General features: G+C 38.7%; 1 protein-coding gene across 7 annotated transcripts in view; it reads right to left on the bottom strand.

Moving 5' to 3' along the window:
- The window catches only part of KHDRBS2 (KH RNA binding domain containing, signal transduction associated 2), a 336,355-nt gene extending 310,095 nt beyond the window's left edge, over positions 1-26,260 (bottom strand). For all 7 annotated transcript variants that reach the window (XR_010783412.1, XR_010783411.1, XR_010783413.1 and 4 more), the window contains exon 1: positions 26,101-26,260. Coding sequence is in view for 1 of the 7 variants with exons in the window: in XM_066547470.1 (XP_066403567.1) it covers positions 26,101-26,191 (91 nt within the window). In the remaining 6 variants the exon portion in view is untranslated. The remainder of the gene's footprint in view (positions 1-26,100) is intronic.
- Positions 26,261-26,824: the final 564 nt, after the last annotated feature.

Here is a 26,824-nt window from a genome sequence, read left to right as displayed (position 1 = left end):
AGAGCAAGTGTTTTAATCTAGAAATGCTAAAGCTGCCTAGGCCATAAGACTGGCAGCACCTGCCCTTCCCCCAGCTGGATCCAGGCCACCTACTACAACACCCATGATCAATGAAGAACATTCAATGAAGAATAAAATCATTTGTGGAGAGAAGGATGAGCTCCAGGTATTCCCAAGACTTAATGCACTTGTGGCACCTGGTAGACTCAGCACAAAAGGCCCCACCAGAGACGGAACTGCCCAGCCATCAGGGTCACCATTCACCTCAGCAAAAGGAACTGTCCAAGGTAAAAAACCCAGAACAGTGACTGGAAGAGGTTCCCCATGTGACCTAAGTTACAAAGAGAACAGAACTCAGCACAGAGAAAAAACGGCCACGTTATCTACTTACCTCTGAGGCCCCAGTGACACAGCCTCCTCTCCTCGTTGACCCAGGAGCTAAGGCAGCTCCCATGTCAGACAAATGCCTTAGGCCTGACCCATAACTGGAGAAATGTAACAACAGATGACATAGGGAATAATCCCATTTAAATCTCCTACTGTTAAAACGATGAGCCAGTTACCAGGGAAAAGCAGCCCATAAGAGCAGACCTTCCAAGCACAGGCTGGGCACCCATGACAGTAACATACCAACATGGGAGGCCCTGGATTCTTCAGGATCAGTGCAGCACATCAGCTCTAGGTGGGCTCATCCCACCCACTGCCCCGACAGACAGCCTCACTGAAACCTCCCAGCACCACTGTAAGGCAGCTGGTCACTGCTGGGGGATGGCCACTCTGCCCTGCCAACACACTGTGTTTATACAGCCTGTTACTCTGATGGTTCAAAAAACAACTCTTCTGTTTACATAAGATATCGCTTCAAGCTTTAGCATGCCCTTAGCTCCTAGGCTGCCAGACCTGGGAATTTTAAGAGATGCCAGCCTGGATAGAGTCAAATGAGTATTTCTGAAAGGGAACTGCAGACATAGCTATCTTAATTCATTTGAAGCTGTTTATCCTGGGAATTTTATCTTTTCCACTGTTTTCTTTCCAGCTAGTTTCTCACTTAATACTTACTGGTTATCAAGCATGTCAATATCAAACAGGAACTCAAGTCACATCTGCTACTTGTTATAAAAGAGCAATCCACACTCTCAGATATTCACATACAATATTAGCAGTATTTTGAAACAAAGCTTCACATGTTATTCATCATTCAAATCAAATATTATTCTTAATTATTTTAATACAGATTTCACCATACCGATTTTAAAGTCTATTTTACATGAAATAAAAGCTTAAAAATCTTGGTAACTCCAATTAGGAGTCTCAGATGTAAGATAAAATTTAAAAGCAAATTGCACTATATAAATATTTTATTTAAGGGCAGACTGGTGCAATTCTGGAATAAAAAACACCATCAACATTCCACTCCTGCTCAGAGTTCATACAATTTGGTTGCAAAAACTTCACTGGACTGGAATAACTAGAAGATATTTGACTGATTCTGCTGATCCTCTTTGTATTCCTTTATTTTTATTATAACTTTGAGAAAATTACACTATAGTACACACTCTGCCCTTCCTTCAATTGCCTATCTTAAAACCCTAGCACAATCTGAGATACCAAAGGACATCACATCTGTCCTGAAGCTGCCAGTGCAGCAGCATACAAATGTAAAGATTTCCATATCTTACTTCCAATCCTTTCATGGATGTCTTAGACCTGAGTGAAATTCAGCTTCAGATTAAGACACCTAAATTTTGATGTCTACTGAAATGAAACAATTTGATTCAGTTACCAAAATATAGTGATTTACTACTACCCAAGATGTTGGACAGCCCATCTAGTCTCCAGCTACCACTCTGGAAGGGGACAAGTCGCCCACATGTCCTGTGTCATACCTGTACCTGATTCGATGATGTCTCTGACACCATGGGACATTGAAAATGGCACTGGATCATATTCAGATAACTGAACCAATTTCACCTTAGATATCTTACCAACAGAGATAATGAAGCCAGGAAAATAGCCCAGCCCACTGAAGTGGACATTCAGTTAAATTTCTCCCCATTCCACAGATGACAAACTGTACCTCCATCAACCATAATGAAAGCACAGAGCTCATCGTGCATGTAAACATAGGTGTCTTGTAAAGAACTAACTGCCCTGCACAGAGGAAGAAGTGTGTCATCCCAAAAAAGTCACAGTGCAAGGCAGAATGTGAATGTATCAATGTGTCATCCCTACTTTGCAGATTGTCCCAGACTCTTGAAGTGTTGTTATCAGGAAGGTATAAAGACCCCTTGTGACATATAAAATTCAATGGGTTGCCCATTCATATCTGAGAGAGCAAGGATAAAGGAGTACAGCTACCCCAGACAGAGACAGGCAAAGCCTGGACAACCCATACTGTGTAGGTAGACACTGCCTGGCAACAAATTCAGCAAGAAATGGCCATTTTAAATGTACTAAAATGGAGGAGGTTACAGCAATTGCATCTAGTAGCACGGTTCACTTGTTTTATGAAAATACTGGTCTGTTAGTTACCTCTGAGCTGTCAATTATTAAAAACATTTTAACAATTAGAGTTTCTTCCCAATTTGTTTTCATTATTTACCAATTCATAGAATAACACTTTTTTGGTGGTATATATCTATTTGAGAAAGAAGATGTCTCTCTGGCGTTAATAGTTAAGCCTGATTTCTACTCAGAGTTTCAAAATTATCTCATCTAGAAAGCCCTCATAATCAAGCTGAAGCTTTTGATTAGTAACATTTACTTAGGGATATTAATATCCATAGACAAATTCCCACTCAGTTTCCTAACATTTCAATTAATCTTCAAATATATTCCAGGGCAGCTCTTCTAAGCACACTTGTGTAAAGCAGCAGTGTATCCCTGAGAGCATGATGATTTCAGTTCATTTCTCATTCTCAAAAAACATTCAGTAACTAGATCTTCTTTGTATATGATAACTTTGGACAGCACCTCAGCTCCAATCCTTAGATGGGAACCATTAAAAAATTCCTTATGTCCTTCTGGGACTAGAAACTCTAGCTATATTCAGCATTAAGATGAACTCTTCCCTGTTAAATCTATTTCCTTCCAGTGCTCTGAATTATATTTCATAAGCCAAGAGAAAGCAGTTTTAATGAAGTCTTCACAGTCATTGTAATAGAAGAGGCAAAAACATACATTTTCCCGTTCAGCTTACTGAGAAAAGAAACTAACTTTGCACCACAAAGAAATACCACACCATTTTCTTCTAGCAAAAAACATTCCTCCAGCAGCAGAGCATTCTCCAGGCCAACTTAACGCCTCAGAATAGCTGCATTACCATTCCTTGGTCTCCTAGATACTCAAAATTCATGAAATTTTAATAGGATTGTGGTAGCACAGAACTTGAGTTATCTTCCTGCACTGCTTTTACTGCTCTAGAAAGAGAGAAGCCAACCATTCCAGACACAAGCAACAGATACAGGGGACGGTCAGGCTTCAAGCAGATTGGGAAATATCCCAGCCAGCCAATTGTCACACAGAATATTTAGACAGGTAAGAAATATCTCTTCATGTATTTTTTAAATAATCAACCATGATACAATGCACTGTATTTTTTTTGCAATCCATTACTTTTACTTAAAATTTATTATCACAGGTCTGTTTTAATATAGTGAAAGACAGATATGCCAATCTATGCAAGACTTATAAAATATGCTTGCCTGTAATTTTAATCAATACTTAATTTTAGCAATGCACTGCAAGCAAAATATCATTTTCTCCCCATCCCTTCCCCAAGAAATTGGCAAGTTCATAGTGGCTACAGGAAAGAAGCCCAAATATATTTACTCTTCAAAATTAAACTTTTAAAAATCTCTTTTGTCATAATAATAAAAAGCTACTTCTTAACTAAAGAATCAACACTCCTTGGTAAAATTTATTTTAACTTTTTTTTGTCTTCTCAGAGAAACAGAGATTGTCCAGAGCTTTTACAGCAGCCTGTTCAAATTATTTAACCATTTTTAGGACCTGATGTTCTGTGGTTCAAGTACTAATATAAAGAAGATTTTATTCAAAGCTTCAGTTCTCATTCTACTCAGGGTACCCCAGCAATTCACTTCAAATCAGAAAATCTCCTTGGAGAATGACTTTGTGTCCAAAGTGACTACAGCAATTGATAGCTACACAGAGAAGGACGTATGGACAGACACCACATTAATCTGTAGCCAGGACAGCTGCAGCCAAGCAACTGCTGAGCTCTCTCAGCACTTTTCTGGATTCCTCCCAACATACAGCACAGCTATCTGAGAGGCACATACCTCCCAACTAAACATCCTGGGACTGGTTTGGATACAGCTGTCGGTATTCCAGGCAGTTCAGACAGATATAAATTAACTACTCATGCCATGTTTAGTCTTCCAGATGCTACACAAATCTGGACATAAATAATATTACCAAGCCACAGACAGTATACAGCATTATACAGTTACATCTGTAAAAACAGAACCACAGAAAAGATGTATTTTTTCATTTTTGTTGTTTAAAACTATTTTTAAACCATATGTAATAAACCTTATGATGTAAACAAAAGTGGCTATCTTTTTTTGCAGATATCAGAAATCTGTGGCTTTGGGATTACTTTTAAGTGTCACTTTAAGTACTATAAGATACCAAACATTGCATTCCATCTGACTCCTTCTAAATCACCTGATCAAACTAGAAATGGATAGAAGGTATGTTCAGAACTGAACAGTAACCTACTTTCAACACATAAGTGACCTTAGCTCATTGCAGTCATAAAGAATATATATGGACAACTCTGTGGCCATCAGCAGCATTATGTTTTTAGAAAGATTAGCAGAAGTTTCTGAAAAGCAAAGCTTTCCTATCACCATTACCCATTACTCATTAAAAACATTCAGAACAAGGCACAGATGTATCCTGCCTAAGGAAATTATAACTTAAAATATTGCAAAAGTAAAACCACATTTGAGTGTGGGCATGTAAATTAATATGGGAGAAAATTAGGAAACTAGGAGAGAGATTTTACGTGCTCTGCTTTTCAAACCACTCTTTTGAATTGCAGAAGTTCTGAATCATTTATTAAATAACACAGAATAACGGAGGTTTTAAGGGGGGAGCAGCAAACATGACAGCTTAGGGAAATAGGGTGGAAAGAATCACCTGAAATGCACTTAAGAGCAAAGCAGAAAAATGTTGTGACTGTAGTATGGAACTTGTTTTGTTGGGAATGGAGAGGGAAACCGTGGGATGAGTACAAGGAACAGTATCATGATGTGGAGCTGTAGAAACCTGACAGCAGAAGAAAAGAAATGAAAAGGGATTGGGCATTATCAACATCTTAATATACACCAACTAACTAAATATAATAGGGTCAACAAACTTTCTCTGGCCCCAAGACCAGCTGTCACATACAACTCACACCTGTTTGTCTAAACTAACTAGAGTAAATGTCAAGTTTCTGCTCAACTCATGCCCAAGCTTTCTCTGGAAGAATTCCCGTTGGACTGCCCCAGAATCACATCAGAAATTATCCCACAAACTTAACAATGTGAGCAAATGTGCCAGTCCTTGTGCTTTAGTACTATCCCACTTCATTTAACACTATGGCTACAGCTTTTGTGTATTAAAGGAATAAAGGGCAGAGGATTACAGGAAACACAGTCTTTGATTTCCTCACCACTTTTCTACATCCTACACAGGCTCCCTAGCAGAGGGCCATTCCAGTTCTGCTTAAAGTGATGACGTTTCAGATCCTTCCATCCAAGCCTCATGCCTCTGCCAGTACAACAGGCAAACCTGATCCAGTGCACAATGGTGGCCATTAAGCATTGTCTTCAGTCTGTTCCACAAAACCACAACAATACACTCAAACTATGCAAATTCAGTCCAGCATTGGACCTTGTGTTAATATTTATGTACAAGAAAATAACCCCACATGTATGTTCCTCTGCAATATCAATGTGGGACTTCTGAATTACAAAATGATCAGGATCATTTCACAACCCACAATGACAATGCAAATATGGATATACAGAGTAAGCTTTCAGATTTGTGCCAGCATCTAACTGTTCCCAGTGAAGTGACCAACTGAACCCCATGCTTCTCAGAAATTTCCAAACACTGAAATAACAGCAACTTGGAAGACACTACTCAACCTTCTAAAGAGATGCAGTCTGAACTTGCATTGATCATCAACTTGCTTAGTCATTTCCAGCTGAGAGAAGAAACAGTACCATTTTTCCAATCTGAAAGCATTTTTCTACCATTCTTATAATCTTATATAAAAACATAAAAAGCACTCTGCAATGGAGAGTGTCAGCTTGATTTATTTGTTGCTATGTATGCAGTACTTATAGAAAATGAAAGTCAAACCTTGGTTTTTTTATTAAATGCCCTGTACAATTAATTACTTCCACAGGGTGACTATAATACATAATTACTTTATTTTATGGGTTTTTAATGCACTCCTTAATTTTACAACTGTCTGTTTGTTTCACTCTTTTTTTGGAAAGAGTTAAAAAATACAACCAATTATTTTTCTCAAATACCTCCATAAAGGCTGTCTTCAACCACTGGAATAATCTCCCAGGGACATGGTAAATCCCCATCACTGGGAATTTTCAGTACATAATTGGTCGCAGTGCTAGGTAATCTCATACAGGATCCCTTTCCCACAAGAAGTTAAACCAGATAATCTTTCAAGGTGTCTTCCAATTTGGGCTGCTCTCTCTCTAACCTCCCTTTAAAATAAATTAAAGCTGCTTTTTCATAAATCATTGCAAGTCAGTCATGATGCAGTTAATTGCATTTTGTCCCTTCCTGATGTTTAAAGTGAAAGGCCTAAATGCACCAATTGCTTCCCATAAAATTAACATATTTTCATTTCTCATCCATGCCAAGTAAAATATTCTGACAACATTATAATTATTTTCTGCTAGCAGTTAGTTAAATAAACACAGTTGTTCCTGTAGTACTTTATCCTGCCCTAAATACCACACTAAAGGACAGGCTGCTGTGCAAAAAGCCTTACCCATTAAGCTAGTAACCCAAATCTGTGTGCACCTTACTGCATCACATTTATAATCTGGAGCTTCATACAGATCTGGACAGCTCTACCTAATCAGAAATTACACATATAAGGAAATTCTGCCTTCATGCATCTTCTCTTTCATCACAATCAACAGTGTTAACTCTGGTCATATTGCTATTTCAAAAGCAAACTACTTCTCCAATTGTCTTCAGCATAATCCCTTTTTAAACCATACCTAAGGTATGCTACTTCCTCTGTCACTGTTCATTTTCTTTGCAGCCTACTATGAAGAACCTTATCAAAGGCCTTATGAAAATCCTAGAACATTATGTCTGACAGGTAACCTTTATGTACTTTACCCACTTTTTTTCAAAGAACTCTGACAGACTGAAAAAGAAAACTCTTCCTTAGAGAAATTCTGATACTTTTCTCGCATCACACTACACAAACATGCTCCTCAGTCTTTAATTATAATATTCACCTTACCCAAAATTCTCAAGAAAACTCGTAGACAGTAACTCACTATCTCCTGCCTTCTCCCATAGGGACAGTATCACAGTACTGACACTACAGTCATCTTTAACAATTACTGGTTGGAAATAGAGTGTGTTCTACCAATCTTCCATTTTCATAAGTGGTTTGATTCAGAGTATTTAAAATGTGCATAACGTTCTAAATATATATAACACTTCATAGACACATAGTAAAAGGTCAAGTCTGTCCTGTGAAATTTATAACCTACTAAATAAGGCTAGTTAGAGAAACATTATCCAGATCTAAATCACTTCTACCTTATTTCATATGGGTATTCCTACAGAGAGAAAGAAAATTTGATTCAGTCAGATGTTTTATGAAGTAATAGTTTTGATTCTCAGTTTAGAGAAACACAAAGTGAAAGTGAAACAATATACAACTAGAAAGCTGTATGCATATGTGTATAACTACATAGAGTGTGTGAATATATATATACACACACACACATATATAGTTACACCATCAATACAAGCTTCCATTAAATGACTGATAATTACTTCCAGAAAAATTAGGAAATTAATTAAAACAAAAAAGAAAGCATATATACTAATAGCCAATCTTGAACTACTGTGTTGCAAATGAGATCATCCACATCAAAATACACTCTCAAAGCTGTTTGTTCAGTACAATATCAGGGTAATATTCACATGTGCAATTCAAGTATCAGGTTTAAAACTGGGATTGATTCCTTCCTAGAAAAAATGAAGCTCAGACCTTACTCTCACAAATGCTTGATGAGCTAAGGGACATGTTGTACTTAGAGGTAGCAGTCCAGCATTTTTTTGGTTGCTTGCTTGCTTGTTTGCCTCACTGGCATCTCTCTGGCCTACTGACATAAAAGAAAGTGGCTTGGAGCAGAGGCAAAATGCCTCTGCAGGTCCTGGCAGATTAGGAAATAGTGGCCTTCTCTGGCAGTCATTCTTGGAAATGAGCTGAAGCAGCACAGAAGAGAAGCAAGCCAGCAGTTTTACCTCCAAGCAAACTAATATATATATGTATGACTCCTGAGGAAGAACTGTTTAGGAGCAAAGAGCTACAATATCTGCATAGTTATGCCAAGATGCCACTGCTCTCTGGAAGCAGACTCTACTTTTCTTGCTGGTGATTGACCACTGAACTGCACTAGCCCAGTTTATACCATCTGCTGTGCTAACTTTATACAGAACTGATTTGCTGTGGGGTTTCTGGGAGCTGTCTGGCTAACTATTGTTTCTCCATTTTTTAGTTTCATCATATACTCACACTGTTTCCAGAAAAAAAACTGGGGGAAAATTAAAATAAAAATTAAAATAATTTCCTTGTTTAAGAAACATTAAGTGTAGGAAAACCATCAATATTGACCACGTGGAGAACACACACAGACAGCAACTGAAAGTCTGAGGGAGCTGGTGAAGTTCTGGCAACAGAGTTAGGAGTAAGAAGGGAAACCTTCTGTGGCACTGAAAAGCAGGTGGAAAAGGCATAAGTATTATCTGTTTTACTTATTAGGGTTATCTTTGTAAGACTAATTTTCATGAGTTATCACTACTCTCAAAATTTTAAGACAAATGTATTTGTAGAATACAGTAGTTGTATTTGGGTAGAAAAATAATTTTAAATTACTACATCATCTATGTTAGACCAATACTATAGATTTTCTTCTCCTTTATACTAGAATTTTGTGTTTTAAAATACATGAAATGGCCTCAGAAGAATAAAACCATCAAAACCAACTAATTCACAGGTGTATTTTCATCCTTACAAAGTAAATTTATATTTACTAGCAATATGTTTCAGAAATGGTGCTATTCACTGCTTTTTACCATAAACCAAGTCACACTTTTAGATTACACTGGAATTAAAGGAAAAACTATTAAGTACATTTCTGATTAGCATAAAGGGACATTAAAGATAATAACAGATAACATCAAGAAACCCAGAGCTAATGAATTCCTCTTTTCTTGCAGCCTTTGTTAAAAAAAAAAAAAAAAAAGATTAATTCAGCAAGGTAGTCTTAAAACATGAAAGATCTTGGAATAGTTTTAGGTTAAATACTACTTAGGTCAATCATTTTTTAGTTCTCAGACTGGTTAAACATAATAGAATTTATACTAATTTCATAAAGGTATGACATGGCACAAAGCTCAAGAAAACAATCCTGACCAAAACTGTACTTGCTTCACATAAGGCAGATCACTTGCTGTGGCATGGTCCAGAAACTGTATCAGTTGGGATTCTGGTTTGGATAAACATCCTTGTACTTCTTCAGCTGTCAGGAGGGCCTCTGCAATAGGGACCAAAGAGATTACAACTGCTTTGTGGCAGCTAGCAACACAGCAAGAGGAAAGATGAGAAGAGGAAGGCAAACAGACAGAGGCAGAAGTCTTTGGGGAAGAAAAAGGATGAGAAGACATCACTGTAAAAGACCTGGAAAACTGGCTGAGATAATGCTAATACCACTAATAAGTACATTTGAAAAATCAAGATTTTTTAATATTTCAAAACACTGAATAGACTAAAATACTACCAATATTCAACAGAAGAAAAGGAAACAGTAACAAAACAAAATTATAAATTGTTAGTAGAAATTAATAAAGTATCTCTAAACATTATAAAGACACCAAATAATTGCTAACTCAGACTTACTACAAATCATGGGATATCTGCTTTTGCAACAAACAAATTTCTAAAGACCCCTGAAAATACTTCATCTTTTTAAACCACATATTGTCTAGATGAACAATGTTCATTTCTACTGAACTTAAAAATCCTTCTTGCACCAGTACTCTAGAAGGGTTATGGTATGTCATGATTTCAATGGGATATCTAGGAAGATGTTAGTAAAATACATTCCTTCTATTAAAACTGCAGATGATTTTGCAACTGGTAAAATCCAAGGTGCAGTTTAACAAAATTGAGTTCAGAACAATGCATCAAAAATGAGACCAACCCCATAAGAAGAGCTAGGAATTAATTTTCTTTAACTGTGTAAGAGTTCTATCAATAATATACTCATGTTTTAGGATGAAACTGCATGCACATCCAGAATTTTTAAGTAGTCCATCAAGCTTCAGTACCACATTTAAATTTGAAAGAAAACTATACAATAGAAAAATAAAATTTAAATATTCATAGTTTCAAATTCTGTCTTTTTTTCTTAATTCCTCTTAATTTAATCTCAGAATTGTAACTTTCCACTGTTTTGGTGGACTTAGAGATTATTTAATGGGAATTTTTCAGGCTGAAGATCAAACAGAGCTTTACTAATACAGTTTTTAAAACATAAAACTGACATTTGACTTATTCAAAATGCAATTATCTTTTAGACTACCAATAATTTACCAGGTTAATAAAAGCTCAGGTTAAGAGGCCAATATTTATAAGTGTCATTGAGATAACTGCATTTGACTTTCTTTGCTGTAAGAACTTTCAGTAGCTATTTGATTATCTGATTCACAGAATTCACAGAATCACAAGGCTGGAAGAGACCTTCAAGATCATCGAGTCCAATCCATGCCCTAACACCTCAACTAAACCATGGCACTGAGTGCCACATCCAGTCTTTTTTTAAACACATCCAGGGATGGTGACTCCACCACCTCCCCAGGAGGACAATTCCAGTACTTGATCACTCTTTCTGTGAAAAACTCTTTCCTAATATCCAACCTATATTTCCCTTGGCACTGCTTGAGACTGTGCCCTCTGGTTCTGTCAGTTCCTGCCTGGAGAAAGAGACCAACCCCCAGCTGACTACAGCCGCCTTTCAGGGAGTTGTAGAGAGTGGTAAGGTCACCTCTGAGCCTCCTTTTCTCCAGGCTGAACACCCCCAGCTCCCTCAGTCATTCCTCACAGGGCTTGTGTTCCAAGCCCCTCACCAGCCCCATTGCTCTTCTCTGGACACGCTCAAGCATCTCAACATCCTTCCCAAACTGAGGGGCCAGAACTGGACACAGCACTCACGGTGTGGCCTCACCAGTGCCAAGTACAGGGGGAGAATGACCTCCCTGCTCCTGCTGGCCACACTGCTCCTGATACAGGCCAGGATGCCCTTGGCCTTCTTGGCCTCCAGGGCACACTGCTGGCTCATGTTCAGCTGGCTGTTGATCGAAATGTATAAGTCATAAGCAAAACATGAGCTGGCAAATGGCAGATTAAACACTTCATGCAGCCCATCATGCCTTAAGAGACATAATATGTTTTTAAAATAAAACACTAGATATAAAATGCTGGTCTGCTTCCTGCAAGGAAGAACTCCAGGGTAAAGAACTCAAGATACTGTAATAGAAAAACTAAAAAGAAACTGAATATGAAGAGTCATATGCCAAACAGGAACAGGCACACAGCTGGCTAATATGATCATCACTACAGATTAATGCAACTCCAACCTGTGTTAATTTTAATAAAAAACTATTTTTCAAGCTGCTGCACTTTGTTAACATTTAGCATTGCTGAACCTGGAGACAGAGTTGCGGCGTCAAATGAACAGAACTGAACAACACTCATTCTTAGCAGAAAATTATATCATTCTAATTCTAATGATCTCATTCTTAGCAGAAAATTATATGCTGGAGGACAGCAGAGATCCCACAAAGCAGGCATCCACAATGTGTAGTCAGCAAACTGGGGCACTCAATTCGGCAGCACAGTTTATCTGAGCAAGAAAAACCAGGCGCAGCCACTCAGTGTTTGGGTTCTTGGTAAAGCTTACACCACTGCCTTTCTGTATCCATCCACCTAGATTAGTATGAGAGTCCTAAATGGCATGTTAGAGGCAATAATGCTTTATTTGGTCAGAAGACTTGCAGTAGTCCATAAGTAAGGAACACACTCTTTAGAGTGCACACAGCGGTGCACAGGTCTCTTGGAATTTAATCCCCAAGATGCTGTCTCAGAACAGCATCACTATTTCTGTCATCTCATTCCACTCACTTTGTTTTTGTGATGCTTACAAAGTCCCAAACTCAGCTGCCCAGCATTTCTGCACACTCTTGTTAAAAAGAAACAACTTTACAGTACTGCAATAGCAAAATTTTATTAGTAGGTATCCCATTTTAATCTGCTTATTCTCTGAGCAAGTATGTTGTCTGTAAATCTTTCATATTCCCTTATTATTCCAAAAGGTTAATGTTCTGCTTACTTTGCTCACTTGCTAATTCTTGGTTCCCCAACAACAGTGAATCAATATAACATTGTATGTAGCCTTGCTCTCAAGATAATAGAAAGCAGTATATATCCTACACCAACCATGGTAACCAGACAGCCTCTAGCTGATATAAACACACTGATGAAAACTTTTTTCTACTTAAATAAAAAAGCAAGTGACACGCAGGTTCCATTTCAAGGTAAGACCAGATAACGTATTAAAAAAGAGAGTTTCAAAAAAATACGGTAAATTGACCAACAAAGCTACTGAAGATTAGAAGAAATTACAATGCAGGAAACCAAGTGCTAACAAAATAAAACATTTCAAAGGAGGCTTCTAGCTGAATGCAGACTACTGGACTGAAATGGATGAGATGTGCTGGATTGACTACCAATGCTGTTCTATTACTGCTCTCCTCAGCTGGACAGGGGAGAGAAAAATGCAGCAAATGGCTCCTAGGTTGAGATAAGGAAAAGGAGGGATTCTATCACTATTTATTGACACCAGCAAAAGAGACTTGACTTGGGGAAATTAACTGAATTTATTATCAATTATATCAGAGAAGAATAATGAGAAATAAAACCAAATCTTAAAATCATCTTCCCCTTCCAACCCCTTCCTTCCTCCCAGTCTTAATTTTTGTGGAGGGATCCATTCAGTGCCAGTATCTCAGTGAGCAGCTGCAGTGGGAGCCACAGGTTGAGCTCTGGGAGCCCAAGGCCAAAGCAAGAGGCTGTGACTGTCACTTCTTCCTCTTCACACACCTCCCCTGTTCCAGCATGGAGTCCTTCCCATGAAAGACAGCCCTCCATGACCTTTCCTAAAATGAGTTCTTCCCACAGGCTCCAGTTCTTACAAACTGCTCCAGTGTGGGTCCCTTCCTTCTTGTAGCTTCCAAAGCATTATACTACAATACACATGAAACCACCTTCTTGCTTCTGTGATCTTACTGAAACCCTGGTTTTGTCCTTAGACTTTGCTGCTACAAAATCTTTTGCAGCCTTTTATGATTGCAAATGGCCGTATGAGGATCCCTCAACTTTCTCACCTGTTCTCACTTTTTCACTTGTTATTTATTCCAGCTACATGCTGGAATACTTCCTTCATGTTTGTACTCTTACACCAGCTTCCTTTCCAGTTACTTCAAGCTTAATTCTCTAGCTTGTCTATCTCAGTCATATTGTCTCCTCTATTATCCCAACTTTTAATAGCTGTTTAATGATAACTCAGGCAATGATCAATCAAGAGGTTTGAAGTTCTGTAGATTTTTTTCTTTAAATAGTGCTCATTCACACAATTAAATTCACATGGACTTATTTGCTCTTCAGGGAATTCATTCAACTAAACTCTGGTGCCTTAGACATATGCTGGTTTGCTCAAAGATTTTTGTTTTCTAAAAAACAAACTAATAATATCCAGCCCAGCATTCTCCCTTCATTTCCTACTGTCCTTCCAATCTATTATCAGTTTTCTTTGCTGCAATCATGTAAATTAATAATTAAAATATATCAGTGTGTGTTTAACCTGAAAAAACACAGGATGCTGGTTTTTAAAAAGTGCATTTGATAGGCATGCAGGTGGTTACCATTACCTCATGCCTGGAAACATAGGAAAGACAAATGCTGAAAAGAATTAATAAGATACATGTTTTACAACTTAATGTGTTTGACATCTGTTGAAATCAGAACAGCATGTGTGGGTACACAAAAATTGGAACAAAATCAGAAGGGGGCAGAAGCAGCTTGTTATTTAAGAAATGCCTAGAAGATGTCATCGTGGTTGTTCTAAGAGGTACATTAAGAACAACTGGATTATTTTGCAAAACAAAGAACAGTGCAGTCTAGACTCTGTTGGGCAGGAAGGCATTTCTATCTAGGCCAGGATGCACGGATGTTTGGTTGGTACAGTTGAAGAGAAATCAAGAATTTCTAAATAAATTAACTGGGAGAAAGGATGGAGAAATCATAGGTTCAATACTTAACTGGAAAAGACCAAGGGTTACCAAAGCAAATAAACCTATTAAAGATGCCAGTGGAAAGCTCACTCACGGATATCTCCACAGGCAAGAGACCAACTGAACTGAAACTTTGAACGAGCAGATAATATGAATGGTGACACTTGGGTAGGAGGCATCTCCAGGACAGAATCCAAGGCTTGAGGATGGCATTTATGGGCAACTGTGTTTTGCAGTGATAAGTTTCCTGACAAACTTACTACCACCTGTACTACCACCATATACTGACACAGCACCTCAGACCTACCTCCTATAGCTTGTAATCCAAGTAAGACAATGGCATCACATGACATAGGACAATTCACAAAAGGGAAAGCAAAAGAATTATGAAAAAGAACAATAAAAACAAAGTAAAATTAATTACTAACTTCCAGGTGCAAGATCCTCACTACAGGGTGCAAAAGACTGAGCGACTTATTATGCGCCTGTACATATAAAGTAGTAGATACCATGACTTCCCTTCCCCCTCCCCCAGGTCCACTGTGTAGCTGAAGGAACAAGCTTCCATACATCCAGTTCCTGGGGAAAAAGCACTACAGGGCTTTTGTACCCAACAGGACCATTGAGTGAGGAACCATGGAATAGATGGCACCCAGAAAAGATGGTCAGTGGGCATGGGATATTCAAGCACTTCAAATGAAGCAATACCAACAACCAAAGAAATTATGTATTTCAGCCTCTAAAGAAAACTTTTTTTTACTAGCAGTAATTACTCCTCAAACATGTCTTCCCAGATTTTCTCAAAAAGGCACGTGCTGCAACATCCCTCAGTCTGATGTTTGTGCAATTTACCAACACAACAGGATTACTTCTAAAGTTCCACACAGAAATAATAGGCTTCAACATGAGTAATACCTCAATTCAGACACAGGAGAACAATCTCAAAATTAACTCTGAACATCAATACCCATGTTTTCTAATGACTGGTTGTTTGTCAAGTTGCAGTAAATAGCTAAAAGATATCCCTTTAGAAATGAACACAAATGGACATCAAAGACTTGACTTTTTCCTCCCCTGCAGTTGTCAAGTATTTTTCTTAGTGATAGCAATAATGTTATGATAGCTGAGATTAGCTGGCATCTGAAAACTCCTTTTTAAAGGTCTCCAATAAATTGGTACTGTAAAATGGTACTATTTTTCTTTCAGAATAACTCTTACAGTAAGATCATTATCTCAGCAGTACTGAGACTTGCCTCTGGACCAAACATCCCTTCCCAGTCCATGGACCTCAGGCTATAAGCATTTAAATCATGAGAGATGGGGAAGTTATAGAATTCAGAGGTCACAAGCTTATGGCCTTTATACTACTCAGTATTCAAATGAGGGACAAAATTCCTGAGGGCCTGTTGTCAGCCAGATGAAAAAGCACCCTATAGACTACTATAGGCAATAGAGATCTTTCACAGGTTATGAGACAGTTTTACTTTAATTCACTCACTTATCCAATGGAAAGAAATGGATAGTGAGTTGCTGTCTGGACTGAAAGCTCCTAGGACAAACACAGGGCCACACTGAAATTTGTAATGATTGAAATTATACCCTCCAATACTGAATTAATGAACAAAGATGGTGCTAAAACTTCATGTCTTGGCAAGTGATCAGCTCAAAAACACTTTAGTCATTCAAAACTTAAAATCAATTTGATAGCAATACCAGCAGCATGCACAAAGTGAAGCTGAAGGCAGAAGCAATACAATGCAGATAGTCTCCACAGATTCAGAGTTCAGAGAACTTGCTTTTACTAACCAGTATTGTGTTACTTAGCAAAACTTTTTAAGTTATAAACCATAATAAAACAATTTTCCAATGTAGGGATAGGATAAAGCTCTTAATACTATTTTTTTAAGCTTTGGGAAAGGTTTTGATGTTGTCCTCTGTCTGTACCTGTTGGCAGAAATCCCAGAAGCCATCTGTGCAATAGAATTAGGAGTCAAGAAGGTATTTTTGGAATGCACTGAAAAAATGTGTTATTTTCAATCGAGTAGCAAAAAGAGAAACCTTGCCCCAAATCCCTAATTTAGTTCCTCTCATTCACACATCCATCAAACACAAAATACTGAACATTAAGTGAGGACTTCAGGAACCTTTTAGTTAAGTTTTATTCAGATAAAACAGATAGATAAAAGTAGTATAATAAGCATCTGAAAATGCTGTTGGTCTATTTAAAAAAAATACACAAAATCAATTCTTTCCAAAAAGTTTCTGTTAAGAATTACATAAAAGCTTCTATTTAGAATTACAGTTTGATACTGTTGTATTGCATGCCTTTAGAGGGACTCCCTAGGTGTCTGCCATCTCTACATATGGGTTAAATTATCCAGTAAATAAACACAACAATCTATGTTACAGTGATTCTCCCAGTTTTATACTAAACAGCAACAGAGATCTTCCATGTTAGTAATATTTACAATTCATTGCAGCTTCTAATTATTTTCTATTTGCCTCCAAATCAGGACAGCTTAAGTGTTTCGATGGATGCAGAATCACATCAAGTTCCTGCTTTGTGTCAAAACCAAGCTGCTCCATTTTCACTTTATGCTGAAAACATCTCCCACTTCCACCACAAGAAGCACTTGGAAAGCTTACAGTACAAACATTCCTTAAAAAAGGCATTATATCAAAATATTGCTAGCAAAAATTTAGTCCTCTCTTCCCCCTTGCATCTGACATATCATTCCAGATTATTCACACACTTTGGAACCGCATGAGACTTTTTGTGCTGAACAGATGGTTTGTGCATTCTAGCAAGCTGGTACTGCACGAACATCTTTTTGTCATGCACAACTCAACATAAACTACTGTATTTCCAGGTTACCTCCCAGTTTAGTCTTCAGAAAAAGAAGAGCAACAAAATAGGTAACATGAACAACTGTGTTCCCACATTCACTGCTGACCTTGGACCCCTTTGACAATGATGAGCAAAAACTTTCTTCACAGACTTATGCACAACCTGACCTGTTGGTGTTCACAGTAAACCATTTGCAGCAAGTAAAGAACAAACCAACCACTCCTCTAACAGCAGCAACAGCATCTGGACACCCTTAAAAAATCAAAGAGAATCAGGGCATTCTGCAATATTGTATTTACAAAGACAGAATGATCTTTTTAAATAGGAGTGTATTATCAGGAAAAGGAGTCCATGCAATATAAGAACTGGGTGTGGCAGATTACCCACCAATAGCTTTTGAGCACAAATAAATGGATATAATTCATTCATTTACTTGGATCTACAAATATGAGGAGGATGTTATTTCAAATTTTACAATGAGTTAAATCCTACCACCTTGCATACACATATTAGTGAAATAATTGCAAATTTGTACCTGTGCAAACGTAAAAGCTAATTAGATAGTTCTACAGCCCTATGGAGCACCAGGATAATAAGCATCATTTACCAAAACTAACTCTGCATTTTCCTGTTGAACAGCTATCTGAAGACAGGAAGGAGAAAGGTATCCTGGAATTTATTTCATCAGTCCTTGGTCTGCCCTTCAAACAACAAAATAAGAGACAGTAAGTCACTTAAATTTGGTGCTGCTCCTTTCAGAAGAACTGGAGAAAAATCAGTTTAAGTTAAAATGGGAAAGTCAAGGGAACAGCTCCATAGCCGCAGCAAATCAGTGTAGTTCTAAGTATTTAGGAAGAACAATGTCTCACTCCTTCCCCAGCTAGAGCTCACATTCTGACCTCAGAGCAACTCCTAACAATACCAAAATGTTCTTTCCACAATCTCAAAAAAGACAAAATACACATTCTGTTCCAGATCTAAAGCAGAGCAAAGAGGAATGCATGTTTTGATAAATCTACAGACTAGCACATAGTATTATTTTTTCCAATAGTTATATTGATTGCCAGAATTTGAAGTATTATATGAATCAAAAGCTTTTGACTTTTTTCTACATCTGTCAGTGTAACCCTTACATCAAGGGATAGATGCTAGAATAACTGATGAGCACTTCAGCAGGTGCAGAGAAATTCCAGAACAGCAGTGACCTGCCCTGCGTCTTTCAGCCTTTGCATCATGCTAACCCAAGGACAATAAACAGGAACGCCCAGTGCAAGCAGAGCAATTGACGATTTTAAGATGTCTTTGGTTATATCATATGCAGACATATATGACCCTCAAAACTCTATACCATCTTAATTAAGCATGGATGATCTTCAAAATTGCCATATTAGCATTATTAGAAGTTTCACTTGATAATTTTTTCAGTATTCAAACTAAAAAATTCCCTTTCAACAGCAAAGGTTGTGGAATCAGGAACAGGCATACATTATTTCAGGATTTTTTTTTGAGGGTGGTGGGGGAGTTGGAGGTTTTTAATCTGCTGGAAGTCTTAAATAATTCTTCTAGTTTTTATTCGTTTCAGCCCTTTTTAGGATAAGGAAATAGCTGTACTCATTTCCAGCAGGATTCTAATTAAAATATGACAGGATTTACAGAGGACTGTAATAACCAGGATTATTTCTGCTTGCAAATTTTAAAAAGAGTAATTTTGTACCAAAAGTAATAAGAATACTACACATTTCTTATGAAGGTCTTTTCAAGTCGAGATCTCAAATGAGATTTGAGATTAGAATGAAATTCAGCATCAGTCTATATCTTACAGATGGGAGTTTTAGAATGTATTCACTGAAGATATGTAGTACAAGCCAAGACTCCATGTACTATGCACATCAGATCTTTACACGAGTTTTAAGGTTTTCCATTTTTCTGGTCAGACTGCACAATCTTATTTGCTTATACAGCCAAAGATTAAACTGCAGCATCAGTAAAGTTCTATACTTGACACACTTGATTTTTAAAACTATCTGCTTCCTTGCTTATTCTGATGTAGTGCACTGATACCCATCCAAGGACTGAAAAATTCAGGGTGAAGAAAAGATGAATGCATACCTTCATAATGCTTAGCAGAGTCCACCTGCAAAACTGATTTTTTTTTTTCTGTTGTGTATGCTTTCTTAACACCTCAAATCCCTGATGAAAACACTCCTCCTACTATTTGATCTCAAAATATTTTAAAGACAGTTGTATATTCTAAGATCAGCTGTGACAACACTGAATTTTCCTCTACATTCAGCAGTTTGTTGGAGAAAAGAGATTTAATTGAAACAGTTAAAACCAGCTTATTTTTGAAAAGGCATTCTAACCCTGAACTGAGGCACCAGGTGACTGCAGTGACCCTGCCAATCCAGAAAACAACTATTTCATAAAAGCAGCATGTGTGGCCTACAGTACAGCTACAAGGCACAGAAAGGTTAAACATATTCCCATTTTAATAAACCTTGGAGAAGAACTACCAAACAGCAGTGACATTTATGTCTTCTAAAGTAAGGCCCGAGACATCTCATAGTTCGAGCCTGAAACCTGTGTCCTTGTGTCATGGAGGAACTGTTTCACTCTCATGGCACTGCTCTGGTGGGTTAGGATGATGTTTTAGCCTTTATTGGAAGACTCATGCACAGATCACTGCTGATCATATCAGATTTTATAGACTACTAAATAGCCCAGCATGCTCCAGCACATCTTGTTGTCAGTATGTATTGTCTGCATATTGCCTAAATGAGAAAAGCATACATCCAGTGAAGAAGAATTGGATGTATCTGTTGGCCCTGAGTAGCCCTTTCCCAGAAGGTGCCAGGATATGAAGCTCTATTTTGGCATGTGGAGCCCAATCATGCCACCTCCTGGTTAGGAATGGCCACTCTATTCTACACATTACACAGGTGTCCAGGGCTTAGGAAGTCAACAGTTGACAGGAATGTTCTACTCAGCTGTCCAGGTATTCTGCCTTCTCTTGGTACTAACCGCAAATATTAACTAGTCTCCAAAATCTTGAATTTTAAAATGCTTACTTCAAGGTATAGAGGAAGAGAGCTGGACAGTTAGAGCAGTTACACTCTGAATGTACACACCAAGGAGACGAAATATGACATAAATTTACTAAAAAAAATTCCCAGGACAAGTGAAAAATATTCTTCTTCAAGGAAAACATTCACATTGCCAAAAAACTAGCACTTTGTTGATGAGGCTCTGGGCACCCAGATAAACCTCAGCAAGTACCTTTGACCTTCCCTTAAACAGTTGGTACTAAATTCTGCTATTTGCACTAAATTGCACCTTTAGCAGCCCCACTGAGTCAAACAGCACTATTTAAAGAGAAAAGCACCTTTTATTTTAAACCAGAGTATCAGAATCTAAACTTCAATTACTGCACTCATATTGTTGCCTCTTTGCAAAACAATTTACTGTGTTTCAAAGTACATGTTTTCTAAGATCACAGATCAAATGGTCCTAAGTGGCTTCAGATGTCTGAAAGAATTTTGTTATTTTTATTTTTTAAATCACATCTATCATTTCTTTTTTCTCTCCTCTGAAGCAAGAATGCCTTTTAAGACTAAGAAGCTGGGGTCAAGATAAATATAACATTTGCTTTGTTATACTCATTCTAACATTTTATAATATTTTGTTTTCCATAAATCTGGTTATCACTTGGGATTCATCTGCATTACATTCTGCAAGGCAAAAGCATGTCCTATTGGCTATACCAGTCAATAGATCATATTTGTACTACAAGGACTGCCTGATAGCCCACTAATGGCAACAGAAAGATTCCCAGTAACTTTATTCAGCTTTGAACCAAGTCCATAATGCCTAGCACATCACTACTTTATAAAAATCCTAAGTATCTTGTATTCATCTAGAGTTTGCACTTTCTATTGAAAAGGCTCCAAATGATCAATACAAATCTAGTTTCTAATGAAACCAAGGTACCTAAAATACACGCTCTGAATATTAGCATGTTTCCTGAGTCAATCTACTGGGAATTTACAGTGCATTTCTTGAGACAGCAAAGCAAACAATGATTAATACCAGCTATTTTGTGAATACAGATTTTTTCTCACCTGATGTAAACATCAGGAATAAAATAAACAATAAGCAGAACAGTGACCACTCACAGATTAATATTATTGTATGAATTTACATTAATCTTATTTTAGTTGAAAGGCTTGTTGAGACAAGTGAACTCATAAATTTGCAAGCATATTTTCACAAGTAGTTTTCAATGAAAAAAATGATAAAAATTAAAAAATATCAGAGGCCTGGTTTTATTAAGTCATAGGCTTGATCAACAGCCTTTCACGTCTAGGGTTAAGGAAACGATTGTCACATTCTGTATTTCCAAGACAAATAATTTTCATACAACAACCTTATTATTATCCCAGGTTTTTAACAGAAACACAAAGTTATGAACTAAAGTTGCATTCCTATATGAAAAGAAAAATCAATCTCCAACAGTCCAAAGAAATCCCAAACCTACATATGACAATGTATTAGATGAAATCCCGAATATAAGACAAAATAAACTTGCATTATGTCAACAGTTTTCTACTCGCTAGAACTACTACTGCAAGCTTGTATGAGAGACCCTACTAATTAATGCTCAGTGTAAAGACTAATGTTTTGAATAATCATGTCCTGTCCTACAAGAACCCTGTATGTGGATGATAGCTGAGCTATATGAGCCTAATTTACACAACTTGGAGGTTTAACAAACTCTGCTATGCCACATGAAATGATCTAGGGACTTAACTCAAGGTCTGATTCTCATTGCCTTCAGAATGCCAGCTGAAATTCTGAGGTCAATTGCACTGTCATTATAAAAGAGAGAAATTAGCTACATCATTACCCTAGTAATGCTGATATTTCCATGGGGAGAGATGATCTTACTTTGGCCAGCTCTTTCCAATAGGTCTTTTTCTTTTATGTTTATATTACAAAACACAGAGCTGGTAAGAAAACACTAAGCAAGATATTCTAAAGCTGCACACATATAAATAAAGACACACACACACATATATACACATACATATATATAATTTGCTTGACCCCAAAAAGTACATAATTAGCTGACACTTCAGCCTATTAAATGGAATGCTGATATAAAACCAGTTTTGAACTATCCAACTGGTTGTATCTTTCTATGTCATCCAGCCCTCCACAGCTAAAGTGACACACTTATTTTTGTATTTATAACCACGGACATCTTACAGAAAGCAATAAATATTTACAAACATGCTAAAGTAACACATATAAGGAGCTGGTAGCTTTCATGGCAGGGAGCAGCACTAGAACAGAGAGGCTCTCCATTCTCTCTGGAGCTCTGGAGTGTGCTGCAGTATAAGCACAAGCTGGGTAAAAAAGGTACTGCTCAAGAACATGCTCTTCACTTTTGACATTTTTTTATCTAAGCAAGCATTACTTGACCTCATACATTTATCAGGACATCTCCTGACTAAAAGCAGAACAATCCCACCTGAGAAAATAACTACTGTTAACCAGTATAGAGTAAAATAGTTTAAAGCTATACATGAAACAGGGACACTCTTCCAGCTCTTATAACAGCCTAGTACACAAAACAGTTCACTTGATACAGAAAAGCCCTTTCCAGTAGTCTATTGCCTTTTCTTTAGAGTTCAACGACCTATTACAATTAAAAATTTTTTAATTTTCATTACTGAATGGATTATATTCTCAGAGTGCGTATGTTCAATGCAGATTGCAAAAGTTTTAAAAAACTTAGGCTGAGACAAATATCACCAGCCACTCACAAGTTCTTCTAGGAGATGACTTACTAATGACTTTTCAATTGCTAACAGTACAATCATCATGTAGGATCTACTTCTACATGAAACAGGTTATGACCCATGGGGAAACCAAGTATCTCCTGATTAAGGCACTAAATTGGCCATTCAGAGACTTAAGTTCATTGTCAGAATCCACAACAGATTAAAGAAATTGGATTTTGTCTCCACACCTTGTATTTAAACAGCACTTGTACCTTTTTCCTCACCTCTCTTTATGCTGTTTGGTAAGTATGCGAATACTCTGCCAAAGGAAATGTCCCTTTTCTGGGGATTTCACCAGACCCAGGTAAGGACTAAAGTAAGTCCTAGTCATCCCTTAATGGTGAGGGATAAATAGCTACTGATTGAAATATGCATCTGACACAGGTCAACCTGAAGGACACAGACCTACATACTGAAAACATAAGTAATATGTTGGTTTTAATATTGGTTAAGTACACCAAAACACATGAACAAAAAAAACACTATGCAACAGAATCAAACAAATAAACGAAAATATTGGGGGAAAATTTACTTATCTTTACAAGTAAATCCACTGTTGCAAATCAGAAGCATTTTTCTGGAATACTTATTACTTGTGTGCCCTTCTGCGGCTTCTCACAGCAACACAACTGTTCTCAACCTCAGGTTTTAGCAGCCAACATGAAACAACACAGCACCTTCAAGTCAGAGTGAATGCTTGAGGCTCTGAGCACCACAGCAAATCTACACTTGTGCATTTGATACAAAATGTACTGGCAATCAAAAATGCTTAGGACGCCACAAAAAGAAGACCTGGCTGGCATCATTATGGATGAAGCTGATTGCACATTACATTCTAAAGAACAGAAATCCAGAGTCTGGAAATAATGTTTTATATCATGAACATAACCTAAAAATTATTCACTACTACAGAGATCCTTGCAGGATCCCATTTTCTTCTGTCACCCAAAAAAGAAAATTCTGCCCATTCTATAAATTTCCTTTGTATTTATACCCAGCAGCAACCAGTGCATTAATTGTAATTTTCTTAAGTAGTAACATTCTAACCATGGTTAAGTGTTTTAACAGCCATCATATGTTAGACTGTAAAACAAATCTCTAGAAAGCTTGACAGATGGTGTTTTGAAGGATAATGCCAGGTACCTGGTGTGAATCTGACATTAGCATTCTCTCAGACAACTCACCTTCATCTTTTAAAAAATCTAGTGAAATAATGTATAATCCTACTTATGCTAAGAAGGAATGAGAAAACTGTTCATTTACTCAATCCCACCGTTGCTCAAAATGCAACTTCTACACGAACTTGATGCCTAGAAAAACCAATTTTATTTTCTTTTTTTTTTTTTTTTTTTTACTTTTCTTTGCCTACTTTCGGTTTTGTCCTTCCTGCATTTTCCTTCTTTCCCAGACACACACACTCTCAGTGGATACTTCCCCCCTCTGGGAAAAGATTGAACTGCAAGGCTCAAAAAATATATTCCTCTAAGAAATAAGGACTTTGTTTATAATATGATTATTAGGAAAACAACTGTAAAAAGCAGCATGGCTGCCTCTTTAGCAGCAAGGCAGCTATGACAAAAGAATACTAAATGGCTCTGTACTCATACTGAAATTCAGTATGAATTTTAAAGCTATCAAACAGAAGCACTCCAACAAAACCTGGACTCGATATCTTCATTCACAATCAATAGAACGTACATTAAGGAAAGACAATATAAAAAGTGCTGACAGTGAAAAAACACTTAATGCTTAGCATGGTAAATCTGAATTAGTTATGATTTTCTTTAAGTCATAAACAGAACTTGGGAAATTATTTGTCACCGCTGAATAGTGAGCTTGTTTTAATGTGTGACTCTCAAGGGCCTGACCTTACATTTCTTTGCTTTAATCTCATTTGAGAGCTTGATAGGTTATCTTGATTTATGCATCATTCTTTACACTTCTTTTCAACATTAGGTTCCAAGTTTAACAGGGTTTTTTAAAAAGACTATTAAGAATATAAGAATAAAAACATGTATAAAAAGAACTTAATGGATTATACTTTGGCAAAAGTTGAAACTCCGTATCACGAGGTCTTCACTCAACCACTATATTGAGCAGTTATTAAAAGAGAGACTAAATGATAAACTTTCTAAAGAACCCCTAGCTTAGGTCCAACTAAAACTCTGCTCCAACTAAATCAAGGAAAGCAGGGCGAATTACACTGAGTAACCAAATGTTATAACCAGTGTGTTCTGATCTCCGCGCAAAACCAAGAGGAAATCATCATGTCCTGGATGAAACTGTCATGAAATTGATAAGCCATATCCAATCAATGTCTGACATCGCGCAGTCGACTATAACAGCGCCGCATTAACGGCATAATAGTATTACCATATAAACCTTATTACTTTAGCGTGGAAAACAGGATATAACGAGTGTAATGAAACGCCAGCATCTGTCTTTGTGTAAGTGAGCCCGGGAGCCAGGGGAGCGCTTCCCGCAGAGCCGACCCAGCCGCGGCAGAGCCGGCGCACGGCGGGCGGGCGGGCGGGGAGCGGGGCACCCGCTGCTGCTGCCGCCGCCGGGGGCCGCTGCCCGACGGGTCCCTCGCCGCGGCCCCGGGCGGCTCCGAGCGCCCCGAACCGCCGCCGCCCCGAGCCCACGCGCGGCCGGGTCCCGCCCGCCGGGAAACCCGATTTCGCTCCGTGTCCATCGGCCGCGGCCGCCGAGCGCCGACCGCGAGGAGCGCCCCGGCCGGGGGAGCGCGGAGCGGAGCCTCACCGTCTTCCAGAAGGCGCATGGCGTGAACAAAGCAGGGATCCAGGCTGTCCTTCTCGGCCATCAGCTCGGGCAGGTACTTGTCCTGCTCCATGGCCGCGGGCACGCCGGGCGGGCTGCGCGGGATGCCGGGCTCGCCGCTCCGCGCCCTCGGCCGCCCGCTCGCCGCTGGCCGCGCCGGGGCCGCCCCGCAGGTGCCGCCGCCCCTCCCGCGGCGGGCGCTGCCCCGGCCCCGCCTCCGCCTTCCCCTCGCGCCGCGCGGGGGCGGGCACGTGCGCGGGTCGCCGCGCGCCGCTGCTCGCGCGCCTTCGCCCCCGCGCCTCCTCCTCCCGCCACTGAGCGACCCGCGGCCACCCGCGGCCTTAAATAGGGAGGCGGAGCCAGCCGGGCCCCGCCCCCGCCGCTCCCATTGGCGGCTGCACACCGCCGGGGGCAGACTCGCCACGCCATTGGCTGTCGCCAGGCGGGGGCCCGCGGGCGTCTGGCTCTCTGTCTGTCCCTCTCTCCGTGTCTCTGTCTCTGTCTCTGTCTCTGTCTCTGTGTCGTGGTTTCGGACTGGTATTCCCTAGTTTACTGCTCCTACTAAAACCACGCTGCCACTCGCTCCCCCCACCCTTTTCCGCATTCCCCGTGCCAGGCTAGAGAGTAGAATTGGAGGAATCGAAGGTAAAGATAACGGGTTGGGATAAGAGCAGTTTACCGGAAACAGCAATGAGATAAGAAAATG

This window comes from Molothrus aeneus, chromosome 3 (genome assembly GCF_037042795.1).
Source record: "Molothrus aeneus isolate 106 chromosome 3, BPBGC_Maene_1.0, whole genome shotgun sequence".
In the NCBI taxonomy this organism is placed as follows: domain Eukaryota; kingdom Metazoa; phylum Chordata; class Aves; order Passeriformes; family Icteridae; genus Molothrus; species Molothrus aeneus.
Note: the sequence above shows the minus strand (reverse complement) of the source record. Positions and strands in the feature narration are given on the sequence as shown.